At 39.5% G+C, this 15706-nt stretch overlaps 1 protein-coding gene across 1 annotated transcript; it reads left to right on the forward strand.

The window, feature by feature from the left end:
* Positions 1–8989: 8989 nt before the first annotated feature.
* Positions 8990–12025, forward strand: LOC309473839 (zinc finger protein 862-like). The gene is made up of 2 exons (XM_082136045.1): positions 8990–11462; positions 11553–12025. The coding sequence occupies exons 1-2, from the start codon at positions 9517–9519 to the stop codon at positions 11632–11634; spliced, it is 2028 nt and encodes a 675-aa protein (XP_081992171.1). The 5' UTR covers positions 8990–9516; the 3' UTR covers positions 11635–12025.
* The last annotated feature ends 3681 nt before the right edge of the window (positions 12026–15706 follow it).

Raw genomic sequence — 15706 nt, forward strand, 5'->3', positions numbered from 1 at the left:
GGGAAATTAATGGGGAAGACTATAAAATCTTGTCATAAAAATTCACACATTGTGAATGCACAATTAGCGGGGCATAAAGTAACGCTTTTTGACTTTTTTAGTTTCTGTAAATCTACTTATGGTTCAGAGTATTTATTTTTTCCCACATTAATTTCACACATGTCTAATGTTGTTTTATGAATAAACTATATAGCCTACTTTTTTCTTGATATACCCCTAAAGAATGGAAGTGAAATGTGACAACCCAACCCATAGGTGGAGGTACATTGTAACATGTGAGGGGCACATTGTAACATGACCATATGACAGCTTAAAATTAAATCTGATCTAATAAAAAAATATACAAGACAAACTAAAAAAAATTACAATTATTACCTTTTCCATATAAAATAATGGCATTTTTTAATAGGAATTAAAAAACACAACACAAGGAAGCTTGATTTCAATCTTTTGAATTAAATTGAAAAAAAGTATCACAAATAAATACAATAGAATAAAGATACCAATAAAAAAATAAAAAAATTTTTTTTGGATATGTCTAATAGGCCTACTAGTATTCAGACATACAGAAACTGAATAAATCAACTGACAGTACCCTGTATTTTAGTCCTGACTAAACTAAAAACATTATTAATCCTGATTCCTTAAAATGGAAGATTTTTTGTTGTTGTTTTGAAAAAAAAAATGAATGGCAATTATAAATTGTAAATAAATTGTTACTTGCAAGCTGTTTCTTTAGTTTAGAAAATCGTCTCAGAGAGCTCGCAAGTATAGGCTACTGAGAAGTTTAAAATCACTTGAGTGTTTAAACTGATATAAGACTTAAAAAATGATTAACCTCGGTCTTAAAGTAAAAAGATGCTGAAAAACAGTATGCCTAGTATATAATTAAATACATTTACGGTGAGATTAATATGTTTAATTAAATGCATGGTGAGATTACTACATTTTCATGTCAATTTGTGTTCAGTTTGACCACGAACAATGCGCTGTCACTTTAATTATGTGCGTGGAGCACAGCAAAAATAGACTGTGGGGAAACGATCTCTGGTATCCGCACCGTTTCACACAGTCGATTTTGAAATCAATAAAAGGGGAAATGTAAAAATGGGATTGATCTTCAGATTTTTTTTAGGTGTTTTTTTGTTTTAGGTTACCAAGCTATTAAATAAGTTTGGTTTATTTAAGCTACAAGTTTTTTTTTTTTTTTTTTTTTTTTTTTTTCTCTCTCAAGGAATTGGTAAAAAACCTTAAAAGTTACAACCACAAAAAGGTAAGTATTAGCCTATAATGTATTGTAACTGTTTTTATCATATACTTATCAGATGATGATACAACATATTATAGATATTATAGGTTTTTTTTTATAAGGCGTTATGCGCGTATTATAATGCATTAAGAATTCTATAATAGGATTAGGCTATAGACTAGAGGCTATAGAGGCTTGATACAAAGGTCTTTATGATTGATGATGATTTATAGGATTTATCTTAACAATATTTTGCATATTATGCTAATTGTATGTAAATTTATGATCTCAATTATAGGCTTAGAAAACAACAGAGTGCAACATGCAGATAAAATAGTTAGCCTATATAAAAATATAAAAAGCAAAACTATTCCATATTTCAGTAAAAAAAAAAAAAAAAAAAATGTTAAGGTTTAATTTAATTTAATTTATATATATCACTTTAATTCAGTGCGTGCAGCACAGCAGCGCCGTCCCTTTAAAAACGAAATATAGTGCTGACTGCTGAGCATGTCTGGGATGCACGCAGATGTTTAAATACCGCGCTACTTGTCTAAAAAGACCAGCCATTTCTCATATTTTTATCACATAATTTATCAAAATGGTTAATTATAAAACACATTTCATTATTTGGACCCGCGCGAGCATTAACGCGACATCGGCCTCCCGTATAGTGGGCCGACGCCGACCTAAAGCCGACGTAACGGAGCTGGGAAATAGAGCACTCTGACTGACAGAGATCTGACTACGCCTGGCCGACGCCTTTGCGATGTTATAGGGAGGGAGGCCGACGCTCGATGTTGGGCCGATGTCGGCCAGACGTACGTGTGCTATCTGGGTATAAAACAAAACAGCTCCTTGGAAAAAATTAAATGTAATATTGTAGTAGTTATAAACAAATGTTTATTTTAGTTAAGATTAACATTTGCATTGTATTCATAATGTCAAAATAAAACCGACGTAATGTTACTTGAAGGCATTATAGCCTACTATTCCTGCCAAACTATGTGAATGTTTCTCACTAGATCTCGCAGCGATGTTATTACTTCTGTGGCGAATTCAAATGCTTTCTTTACTGGATCTCTTATTAGCGCTGTGTAGTAACAGTGTCGCATGATCACGATCGGCTCGCGCTGCACTGGTCCAAACTGATAAACAACGGTCCGTCAACCACACAATAACGAGTAGCTCAGTTTCGTTCCGCTTACATTACGTTTGCCATTTGATGTTGGGCAATGTTGTGGTCGCGCCGGCGTCTCTTACATTATGAGCGCGCTTGCCACGCGCAAGGCGCCTACATTTGAAATAACGAAATTTTGGTCGGCAGGAAAAATGATCCAACGAACCGTTCGGTTTGAAAATGCGTACCGAACACTGAACCGAAAGCCTCGTACCGAACGGTTCAATACGAATACGTGTATCGTTACACCCCTACTTACCACTATCTTGTTTTTTCTTATCCTCCTCTTCCTTTCTATTCATTCTTTTCTGGCTTCCTGAAGCATAATTCCGCTTCATGATAACTGCCGAGGAGTTTTTGTATTTTGCCGGCAGCAGAGATCACGTGGTTGGCTGGCTGCTGTCAGCGACTACTGAGAGGGGCCCCCTTGAGGGGGATCCCGATAACAGTGTCATTGCACTTTACTGCATTGACTATCAAAGGGGCGCTCACACAGTTTGTCGTTGCATTTTTTTCTTAACCAGTCGTTGTCTTGGGGCCCCAGGCCAGCTTGGGGCCCCAAGCAATTGCTTGGTTTGCCTGCCTTGTCGCGACGTGCCTGGGCGGAATACCACAATATGCTACTTTAAGCCTGCACAAAATATTATAGCACTATACCAAATATATTATAGCCTAGTAGGCCTAAATAATAAAGCTTAGGCTACAGTGTCTTCATACATAAAAAAAAAAAAGAACACGTACGCCTAATGCACATTTCTTTGATCTTAATTTTGTTGAAGTGAACTTTGCTGTATTTGTGTAATTAATTAAGAGAAAGAACACCGCAGTCTTAGACAGTTGCCCGTCGGTCAACAATTTCAAAAGAAGTTAAGAAAGAAGACGAAGAAGACTACCGGTAAGTAAATAAGTAAAAAATATTCTTTAGTAAAAGAAGACGGGGAATTATGTGTCGTGACATGTGCTTTTTAAGTGCCAAATGGTTACAGTATACTGTTACAGCAGCTTTTTGATGTGTCTTTGACATGTTTTGACAAGCAGGGGTGCAAACAGCGCGCTTTTCGGCGCCTCCCGCTTTTTTCACGTCAGTTTGGGTGACAAAGTCATCTGAAGTCATTCCATAGCTTAATGTGAGGGACAGAAGTCTATTTACGTCATTAAAGTATACGGAAACTCGTTTTCCCTCCTCTGCGGCTGTCAATTATTCTCCATTCAGTATTCAAACAGCGCGCGCGCCTCTTCCGGTTGGATGCACGGTAAAACTCTCTCCAATATGATATATTCACATTATAATGCATGATCTGTAGATAAAAGACTGTGGATTTGCATAAAATGACTTTATTTTGTTGGAGTTTGTTGCTGTTTTTAAACGACTCACTGCTTGTTAGATCACACACATCTATGAATCGGCATCAAACGCACAATAACTGGATAACAAATGATCAATAAACTGTTGGACAGATATACACTTGGATTTGTGCGCTCGACATTTCTTCGCTTTGTGCCGTGAACTTTTAAATGCGCACTTGTGCAGCGCAGCGCTGACTCCATGTTGCTTTGAGCACATCATTCTGCACCCGCGATGCGCATACGCGCTTTGTGCGCTCTGTTTTGAAGCGTTTCATATTATCATTGTTTTGCGCACTGAAAGATTATTAAAATTTAATTTTTCCATCTTAGAAACATTGCTAAGCTACGTAATATGCTATCAGTTTCTGATGCAGAAAAGTTAGTTCATGCATTCATGACCTCGAGACTGGATTACTGTAATGCTTTATTAGCTGGTTGTCCTGCATCCTCAAACAAGCTACAGTTAGTCCAAAATGCCGCCGCTAGAGTTCTTACGAGATCAAGAAAATATGATCATATAACACCGATTTTATCATCACTGCATTGGTTACCTATAAAGCTTCGTATTAATTATAAGATATTGCTACTGACTTATAAAGCCCTAAACGGCTTAGCTCCAGTCTATTTAACGGATCTTCTATCACCTTATAATCCATCGCGCTCTTTAAGATCACTAAATTCAAGGCTTTTGGTCATACCTAGAATATCCAGAACCACCAAAGGAGGGAGAGCTTTTTCACATTTGGCTCCAAAACTCTGGAATAGTCTTCCTGATACTGTTCGTTGCTCAGACTCGCTCTCCCAGTTTAAAACTAGATTAAAGTCGCATCTCTTCAGCCAGGCATTCATATAATCCTACAGTTCAAACTACAATCCGGCCTCTAGCTCATAAATGCCAGAGGAGAACTGGCCCCCGACTGAGCCTGGGTTCTCCCAAGGTTTTTTCTCTCCATTAGGTCACCTGATGGAGTTTTAGGACACCATTAGGTCACTTGATGGAGTTTTTCGGTTCCTTGCCACTGTTGCCTTTGGCTTGCTCAGTTGGGGATATTTAATTTTATCAATCAATAAATTCCTCTTGAAACAAACTGTCAGGCTGCAGGGTAGATGAAGTAGGAGGCAAACTCGCAGATGAAGTAATCCAAGGTTTTAATTCACAATCTCACAAAAACAAGGAACAGGGAGCGTGTGCTCAGGCAAAGAAAGCCTAACATAAAACATTGACCGACACTGAACAAGGCAAAACTCAGGGTTTAAATACAAGGGAGAACAGATCAGGGAAACAAGACACAGCTGACAAGACTAACGAGAAACCAGGTGACACAAATTAACTAATGAGGGTAACCATGGAAACCAAGGAGTGGCGGGAAAACAGAACAAAGGAAAACATGTGACCAGTGACAAAAACCCTCAGACAGAACAGAACTGTGACATAACTCCCCCCTCCCGGTAGGCGCGTCCTCGCGCCGTAGAAACACCAAAGGGGTGGGAGGGTGGCGAAGAGGGCTCTGAGCTGGACTCATGGGCCGCAGTCGATGTGTGTGCTGCCCACACACACAAAACAGCCATGGACCCCACTATGAGCATTATGTCTTCCAGAGCAGACTCAAGTGCGGCGTGCTCAGTCTCTGGCGGGCAGGCGATCAGGACCACCGGACTCGGGACCACCGGACTGGCGTGAAGTGCAGGCTCGACTGGACTGGCGTGAAGTGCAGGCTCGGCTGGACTGGCGTGAAGTGCAGGCTCGGCTGGACTGGCGTGAAGTGCAGGCTCGGCTGGACTGGCGTGAAGTGCAGGCTCGGCTGGACTGGCGTGAAGTGCAGGCTCGGCTGGACTGATGAGAGGAGGGAGATCAGAGAAGTCATCCCTGGAGATAGGTTCAATTGTGCAGATATATCGCCCATATCCTCCCCTGTGACCTCCACGGATACCCCGGAACACAGCTTGGCGGGTTCCCACAAAGGCCTGCCTCCATGTCTCCATCTTTTTCTTTTTTGGTCGGTCAATCTGTCAGGCTGCAGGGTAGATGAAGTAGGAGGCAAACTCGCAGATGAAGTAATCCAAGGTTTTAATTCACAATCTCACAAAAACAAGGAACAGGGAGCGTGTGCTCAGGCAAAGAAAGCCTAACATAAAACATTGACCAACACTGAACAAGGCAAAACTCAGGGTTTAAATACAAGGGAGAACAGATCAGGGAAACAAGACACAGCTGACAAGACTAACGAGAAACCAGGTGACACAAATTAACTAATGAGGGTAACCATGGAAACCAAGGAGTGGCGGGAAAACAGAACAAAGGAAAACATGTGACCAGTGACAAAAACCCTCAGACAGAACAGAACTGTGACACAAACTTTGTTGTATTATTTTAAATTAATACTGTGAAGCTGCTTTGATACAATCTGTATTGTGAAAAGCGCTATACAAATAAACTTGACTTGACTTGACTTAAAAGCTTATTTAAAAATAAGCATCATTTAGTTGTATATTATTTATTTGTAGTGTAGGCGATAAAGCAATATATACACTTATGAATTCTTGACATTAATATATACATATAAAATTGTGAAATGTATGATTGCCTGATTGAATTTTATAAGAGAACTAATAGTAATTTGTTTTTATTAACATATTTAGATTTTATATTACTGTGCAGATTTTTTCATGAATTACTTTTTGCTGCTGATTTATACACTCATTAAGTTTAATAAAAATACATAATACATTTATGTAATATTTAAAGGTGTTAACTGTAATCTTGTGACCTTGTGGATGTGTTTGCCAAAAAACATAGCAACAGGCGAATAAAGCTATTCTGAAGCCTGGTAATCAGAATCAGAGACTATTGATCCCTGTTGGGAAGTTCTTTTTGTAACAGTAATAATTATTTTTGTTTTACATTAAGCAAAGATATAAATGTTTCTTACACATACTGTATAGCCTGGTAATCAGAATCAGACTATTGATCCCTGTTGGGAAAGTCCTGTTACATAAAGCAAAGATGTGATTGTTTCTGTCCTTGCTTTTATTTGTATCTGCCAGTATCTGCTTTTCCCCAGTAACTGTTTCGTTTGCGATAAATGTACACCTTATGCCAAATATAATTGCAAAATAAAACAGAATTGTTGTGCAACTCAAAATGTTAACTGTACTGTTATTATATGCACATTATATCATTAGTAACATTAAATATAACACAATAAACCAAAGTATATCAGTAGGAGTTTCCTTAAGTCTTTCTGATAGTTTTCTACAGGCCGGCTTACTACAACAGTAGAATAAAATTCTGAAATTATGGTTTATAGTTTTGGTGTGCCACCCCAAGATTTTAAGTGGCCCCATCTGGCCACCCCTATGAAAAATTTCTGGAGGCGCCACTATTCAAGACACAAAATTGGTTAACCTTAAAAGGTTAACCTTTTCATCTGTAATGGTCCACAGCTTAATATTGTCTATTGGCTACATTTCTAGTTTAAATAAATTCATGGCATAATAATGGCATTGCACATCTCAAATATGCCTTTAAACATTTTAAATGCTTATAGCTTTATTTAAAATGTGCTGCGTCCATCAAGAGGTTGTTGTAAAGCCTGTTGCATGAGGAGAATTTGAGGTGGCATGCATCACTGTGCATGGATTGGCCACAGTGAAACATTTCATTTCATAAACTCCTTACAATTAACAATAACCTCTTAAAACAGTCCTCAACAAACTTAGTGTATAATTTTTTTTTATGGTGTCTGAAAGTATTCTAGGATGGTAGAATATGACAGAAGGATTTCTTTGTTCTCTAAGAAGTTACTGGCAACATCTGTTCCTCATTATGTGGACCTCTAGGTTAGGATGGGGAATGTGTCATGGTTCTGTCACTTTTGCTTTTGTTACTAGTTCTGTGTGGTGACAGAGCTATGACATTTCCTGTCTGTCTCATGTTTTGTTAGTATAGTTTCATGTGAGCACATGGCTCCTGATTATTCCTGTGCCATGTGCTTTCTGTCTAACAGAGACTGTTCCCGTCACATTTGATGATCCAGAGATCGTTCAGGTCACGTCTGATGATCCAGAGACTGTTCATGTCACATCGGATGATCCAGAGACTGTTCATGTCAGGTTTGCTGATACAGAGACTGTTCAGGTCACGGCTGCCGATCTAGAGACTGTTCCTGTCACTTCTGCTGATAGAGAGACCGTTCATGCTATGTCTGCCGATCTGGAGACTGTTCTTGGCCGTCCGAGGGGGTTTCTTCACCAGGCTCGCCCGGGTCGTCTATGCAGTCGGTTCCGCCCCGGCCGCCTGCACGACCTGTTCCGCCCTGTTCCGCCCTGTAGGCCTGCACTACCTGGTTTAACCCTCCCATCCCTCCCTGGCCTTCTAGGACTTTTTGCCGCTATGCGATTATGGACTGGTTTGGGTTCCCGCCCTGTTTTAATGTTTCTGATGTGGATGTCTGTTTGTTTTCTTGTGTGTTTTTGGTTTTGTTTGATGTCCCTGAGTTGGGGACGCCAGGTGGCGTCCCCTTTGAGGGGAGGTAATGTCATGGTTCTGTCACTTTTGCTTTTGTTACTAGTTCTGTGTGGTGACAGAGCTATGACATTTCCTGTCTGTCTCATGTTTTGTTAGACTAGTTTCATGTGAGCACATGGCTCCTGATTATTCCTGTGCCATGTGCTTTCTGTCTAATTGTTAGCTCCTCCCTTCTCGTTTTCTGTTTAGTAATTAACATTCCTCACCTGTTGTCTCGTTACCCTCGTGTGCGTTTCCTTTATAGCCTCCTTTGTGTTTTCAGTCCAGTGCTGGTTCGTTTGTCTAAGTTCCTGTTTCTTGTTCCTAGTGTTTTTGCCTTGTTAGTATTTGTTCTGGTTTTTCCCCCACGTGGGATTTTTGTTTATACTTTGTATTTTGTTTGTTTGGTTGGTTAATTAAAATCTTATCTTTGTTTTCCTGCAATTGAGTCCTCGTTTATGTTTCCTGATTATCACGTGACAGAATGGTCTCCTATTCTAACACGGTATAGGGTCCTCTTGGCTGCAGATGTGCTTGTGGTAGCCAGAAACTGACCATATATGGACTTGTTATTCAATGTATTCCTATATGATGGAAGGTATACTCTTATTGGTTAACTCTGTGTAACTCGCCTCATATTCTTACTCCGACAAAAGTGCCAATAAAGTGAGATGAGATAACTTTCTCCCTCAGCACTGGGTAGGGTGACCAGACGTCCCGAAAAATTCGGGACAGTCCCGAAATCCAAGCAGTTGTCCCGAATCCCGAATCCTGCCCTAATTGTCCCGAAAATTAGAACAAAGTCTCAAGAGCAGACTCTCGAGTAGTTATAGTATGATAGAATATTAAAAACTGCTCATGGTCGTCCTGCAGCCAGCTCCTGTCGGCTGCCCACAGTATTCATAGACAGTAAAAGAACGTATATAGCTGCAGTAGCCTAGGCTACGTAGACTACACTCTCAGAAAAAAAAAAAGGTACAAAAGCTGTCACTGTGGCGGTACCTTTTCAAAAGGTACACCTTTGTACCTAAAGAGTGCATATTAGTCCCTCAAAGGTACATATTGAAACCAAACTTGTACATATTGGTACCAAACATGTACATATTAGTACCTAAATGGTACATAATAGAACCCTTTTGAAGGGTACTGTGACAGTGACAGCTTTTGTACCTTTTTTTCTGAGAGTGACATAGGCGGCAAGGCGCGAATTTCATTCATTCATTCATTCTTGAAATGGAGGCTCAGGCTGGTGTCCCGGGACCCGATGAACACGTAGCTAAAAAGCAAAAACGTCTCTGCAGGTATCGGGAGGACTGGGTAGGGAAATACCCCTGGATTACTGCAGTTTTACGTGATGCTAACAAAGCGTTTTGCAATGTATGTAGGAAGGAGTTTGGTATTTCGCACGGGGGGGAGTGTGACGTCAGGCTGCATGCTAGCAGCAAACTACATATAACTAACAGCACAACTGTACAGACCAACACTTTGGTCTCATCCTTCTTTAAACGGGAGGATGATTCTATGTATAATAAAATAGCTGCTGCTGAGCTGACCTCTGTGTTCCACTGTGTGACCCACCAACAGTCATACAGATCACTTGACTGTGCTATGAAGTTAACGCCAAAACTGTACAGTGACTCGGCTATAGCTAAACACATCTGCTGCGGTCGCACAAAAGCAGAAGCACTTATCACAAACATACTGGCACCGCTCGCGTCTGACTTCTCCCAGAGCCTTGAGTCAAAGGACATGTATTTTTCTATTGCAACTGATGCCTCTAATAAAGGCAATGTGAAAACATTCCCCATCTCAGTAAGATTCTGGACCCCCGAACAAGGTATCCAAAACAGGGTTCTGGATTTCTTTGAACAGGCAGCCGAGAGCGCAGATGCTGTCACAGACACCTTACTGCAGAAGTTAGCAGAACACAAACTCAGCATCCATAACGTATCGGCCTTCTCAGCTGACAATGCGGCTGTGAATTACGGCAGAAAGCACTCAATTTACCAAAATCTAAAACACCACAACAGCAAGATCCTGCCAGCAAACTGCCCAGCTCACATAATACATAATGCAGTAAAACGTGCCAGCAATGTGCTGAAAACAGATGTAGAGTCTATAGTGATTAAATCATTCAATCATTTTAGCTGTTCTGCCAAGAGAGTCGCCACCCTCAAAGAAATGTTTGAATTTGCTGACATGGACTACCTTACCTTGTTGCGCCACGTCCCGACACGCTGGTTGAGCCTGCTCCCTGCAATTGACAGACTTGTCAGCACCTGGCCAGCTGTGCAGAGCTACTTCTTGTCGCTGGGAGACGAAGAGTGCCCCCGTGTCATCTGGGATGCGCTCCGGGGTAACGAGCATGGAGAGGAAGATGAATGCAGCGAGCTGCAGGTCACTCTCTTCTTCTTGCAAAATGTTCTAAAGATTTTCTCTGGTGCTGTGCTGAGTCTTGAGAGTGACAATCTCACCTCAGTTGAAGTCTACGCGCTGATGAATGGCCTCCGAACCACACTCCAGCAGCGCAAAAAAGATGCTTTCTTCGGAGCAAAAGTTGACCGTGTCTTCGCGTCCTCTGTTACTTTTAGGGTTGACAGGCTCCGTGAAGAATTTATCAGCTTCTATGATACCGCGGAGCAATACCTGGAGAAATGGTTCAACTTCTCCGAAACTGGGCACCTGTTCAACCTCCAGTGTTTCAACCTTAAGGAAAGGCAAGACATAAGCTACCGGCAATTGACCACAGTTGTATCCGCCCTTCAAATGGATGAGGATCTTGACATGGATGAGCTCTACAACGAGAATTGTGCTCTGCAGGATGTCTTGCCAAAACTGGCGACACACAGCCACCCTGTAGGTGAGCTTTGGGCCCAAGCGCTAAAGAGCAGGTCTGCATTCCCACAGTATTCTAAGCTGCTGTCCTTCGTCCTGAGCATTCCCGTGAGCAATGCTTACTCAGAGCGGGTGTTTTCCATCATGAAAGGTGCCTGGACTGATGTTAGAAACAGATGTTCAATTAACCTGGTCCGCAGCGAAATTAAAGTAAAAATGAATTTACAAATGAGCTGTGGAGAATTCCACAAATTCATAATGGGAAAGCCGAGAGCGTTGGCAGCAGCGAAATCCTCCGCGAAATATGTCAGCGCCGGGCCTCCAGCGCAACCCAATCTGAGGAGGTATAGCGTAGTGCATTTTCACCTTTGTTGTTTCTGTTATTCTATACGCACAAAGAAATACAACCGTTCTGTCCCCTTTTTATGTTATAGAGACAGAGTAGATGAAGAGAGCGCAAGTTGCAGCCGTGAGGCCAGGGAAAGTGCACGTGCAGGCAGCTACGAGGAGGAGTGATCTGATTGGATGTTGCTGTTAAAGCGCAGTCATTGTGTTTGTTTCATAATGAGACTTGAGTTCATGATTTTAATGATTTTTAGGCCTATTTGTAATTTCGGGTTTAGCCTACATGACAGTTGAGTTTTGGAATTAAAATAGTAAATAATTTTGGTGCGTAGTTTTTAAATTCATGCGCTGCAGGCAGTCACGAGGAGTGATTTGATTGGATGTTGCTGATGTTAAAGCGCAGTGTTAGTTTTATTTGTTTCATGATGACACTTGAGTTCAATGGGTTTTTTTATTTGTATTTCCGTGTTTACATGACAGACAGTCATTTCATTCAGAATTCCTCAATAAATAATTTTGCCCAGAGTTTTGAAATTCATTACCACAGAGTTTTGAGTTTTTATTATTGCTTGAAACAAATTTCAGGATTTCAATTCAGTTCAATTCTTGTGATTTCATTTAATATTGACTAATTTGGATAAATATTAGGTACACAAGATGGGCGTTAATTAAAAAAAAAAAAAAACACTGATTGATCGATATTATGTATGATGAATATACATTTCGGTAAGTTGTACTGTTTCTTTTAACATTGTTCATTCGTGTTTATTTACTATTAAGTTGAGATGATCGGTTCACGTGCCGCTAGGGATCCGTCACGTCACATTTACAAACACCAAAACGGTATTTATTGTTTGAATTTTGTAATAAAATTGACAGAATCTGAGAGCTGAGCTTTTTTATATCATAACTAATCTGCTGTCTATAGACACAGAAAGTCTGTCGGTCTCCGTGTCCTTTCTGCCTCGCGATTTTTCTGTGCGTGAGAAAATGGATGTGTGGCGTGAGAGCGTGTGAAAAGCTGAAAAGTTGCGTGTGTCTCACGGTGAAGGCGTGAGAGTTGGCAGCTTACAGGTATTCAAGATTATTTTATTAATCATCTGGCATGCGAGCTTCAGAACCTAAACTACAGGGCACTGATTGAAGGTCAGAATTATATGAGCTCCGGATGGATTGGCCAGATACTGCATACCTTCGCAGATGAGCTCATCACATTAAAAGGTGTCGTGAGGTTTTCACAGGCAGTGAACTCGTACACTGTGTCAGTAACAATACACAGTACATGTGTATTCACAGGCAGTGAACTCGTACATGTGTCAGTAACAATACACAGAGAAAACTGCAAAGTTCTCGAATTCAGTTTGTGACTGCATGGTCGACCGAGGGAAGTGTTGTAGCCATACAGCAGGGCTACTGTACAAAATTAAAGATGAATAGATAAAAATAACATTTATTCGTAAATCTGTACATTCGTACAGCTACATCTGCTACAGCCGCCTACAGGACCAACGCTACTTCCTTAGCAGCAAGGCACGCAGTAATGGCTGCGCTGCTTTACTTCCGTGTTTCGCCGGATTTGTGTATACCCACATTTTATATAAACACTCAAACTAGCTCTTTCTGGTATATTAATAAATAGTGGCATTGGCATATGAAAATTTAATGATCGCTAATCTTAAAGATAAATGTTTATTTTCTGATACCAGGATCTGACTGAATAGCTCTCTTGTGAGAGGTCTGTTTTTGTGAAGGACTGTCTCTCTGTGTATGACGGGGGCACAGTATTTCAGTCAAATACAAAAATATCAGAAGCATCTGTAAATGAATTATCACTATGAATCCAATTGTTAAAATAACATTATGCTTTTCTTCTCTAGAGGCTCACTTCCATTTGGTTTCTAAAAATAAGCTTGTTATTTTATATGTTTAGAATCAAAAATAATATTTACTTTGTTTAAACCACACTCTGCAAGCAGACTCAAAATATAGACTGGAACTTAAACACCAGGATCTGATGAAAAGCTTTCTTGTGAGAGGTCTGTTTTTGTTATGGACTGTCACTCTGTGTATACATGGGGTGGGGCACAGTATTTTAGTTCACAACAAAAATGTCAGAAACATCTGTAAATTAATGATCACTTTATCCATAATGTGTTTCTCTTTTTCATCATCATGTTTCACCTTAAGGCTTCACACAGAGAATCTACAAGCAAATTAAAAAGGTTTTATTTTAATTTTTTAATTTTTTAAAAATAAAATAAAAATTATTACTTGACCATGTACACCAACTGGCATCACAGTTCAATTAGTTATAGATCCTAAATGATATATACATTCTGAAATAGAACAGAAATAAATAAAGAGATCTTTTTCTTACAATTTTTTTTTTATTATTAAATAAAAAAGAAATGAAGAAGGGCTTTATAATAGAGTTTGGCTCCAAATGTTCTACATCTTGTACAACAATGTTAAGGGGCAAACCTCAATATGACATGATGGAGATTTTTGTACAGCACTCTGCAGCACATCTCCGTTGAATTAACTGCATGTCATGACTCCTAAATATTATCGTATTGAGTGTGTGTATTTTAATGCCTCTTTCCCTAATATGCCATCATTATTATTTTCCTGCTATACAACCTTTTCAGTTTCACTAAAACCTTTGCATCTCCATTCACAATTACACTATTACACTGTAATCATTTTGTTTGGTTTATTTCGTAAACTTAAATTACTGTGTTTATCCAATTGATTTGTCAAATGTATTTACATTGACCTATATATATATATATATATATATATATATATATATATATATATATAATCAACTTTTGGGAGTAGGCTAAGTAAAACAAAAAAGCCCATTCAAAAAAGAAACAAAATATGATGGGTTGACAGTTTAGTTGAAGTAAATGAGATTGTTCTGTTGATAATCTTAGAGCTGTTGGTATTTAAAATCCAATCTTTATATTGTATTTGCTGAACTAAATATCACAATTAAAATTGAAACCGAAATGGTTAACTGTGACTGTTTATGTAATATATTTTTAACAGACCGGATAGATTCTTCCCACAAATATGCAGGTGTTTCCTGGTGATACTGTCAAAATGAAACCTCTCTGAGCTCCTGACTGAACTATTAGAATAACCTTATGCTTTTCTTCTCTAGATGCACACTGACATTTGATGTTTAACAGTAGCCTTTTTGATTTTGTATATTTTTGCATGAAGCATGTAATTATTACTTTGTTTAAACCATATACTCTGCAAGCAAATGTGGACTTGTACTTGAACTTTATTGTGCACTGTCACGAGTCGCTGTGTAAGTAAGTGCACGAAGACGAATAGCTCAATCAAAAGTCTTTAATCCAATAATCCTAAGAATACATAATGGGGGAAATTCATCCATGAAACAGGTCAAATGACAGGGCAAACAGGAAAACAGAATCAAAACAGAGAATATATGTTACAGTACGCCCCCTCCAGAAAGGTGCGTCGTCGTGCCTTAACAGTCCAACTGAGGAGGGTGGGCGACGAGGAACAGGAAAGAGACAAACACAGTTAGGAGCAGGCAAAACAGTCTATGGGGAGTGGAAAAAGGGAGGAGCCAGGAGCAGAGGGAGCCAGAGACCAGCAGGATGGAATACCACGGCAGCGTTGAGGAAGGGAGGAGCCATGGTGGAGAAGCCCTCAATGACACCATGGTGATGACTGATTGAGATGGAGACGACAGTGGAGGACAGGGCAGTTTCCAGCCTTTTTGGCACCCTAGGCGAGAACATTTTGTACATTTTAAGGTTAAATGCATCAATCTGGTGCACTTTGAGAGTTTGAAATTAAGAGCTTCAATCAGCTTCAATCCATCAACTGTCCACATTGAACAAAGAAAAAGCAAGTCTAGAGTCTCAAGTCTAAATTACATTATCACTGATGTTTATGATTTATATAAATATTCCTATGACATAAAATCCGTATAGCCTATAAATGTACTGTATAAATGAAAATGAATATTTCAAAAGTATATTTTACATTACACTATAGGAAAATTACAATACTTTTGTCCTAATTTCTTCACTTGCAAGAAATAAACCCTTGAGCTTTTATTTTGAATAAAACACCAGATCATGCTGATCGCGTGAGCAAAGTGTGCACTTCTCTTTAAAGGTGAATTAAGTAACTTTTTTTACCTCAACCGAACAGCTTCGGAGTCATTGGAATAGTTATATGACTTTTTTCGGGTTGA

This window comes from Leuciscus leuciscus (genome assembly GCF_965113295.1).
Source record: "Leuciscus leuciscus genome assembly, chromosome: 1".
Taxonomy (NCBI): Eukaryota; Metazoa; Chordata; class Actinopteri; order Cypriniformes; family Leuciscidae; genus Leuciscus; species Leuciscus leuciscus.

Coding starts and splice junctions, on each gene's coding strand:
- LOC309473839 (XM_082136045.1), top strand. CDS start 9,517: ATGGAGGCTCAGGCTGGTGTCCCGGGACCCGATGAACACGTAGCTAAA. Junction 11,463..11,552: donor GCGCAACCCAATCTGAGGAG/GTATAGCGTAGT, acceptor TTTATGTTATAG/AGACAGAGTAGATGAAGAGA.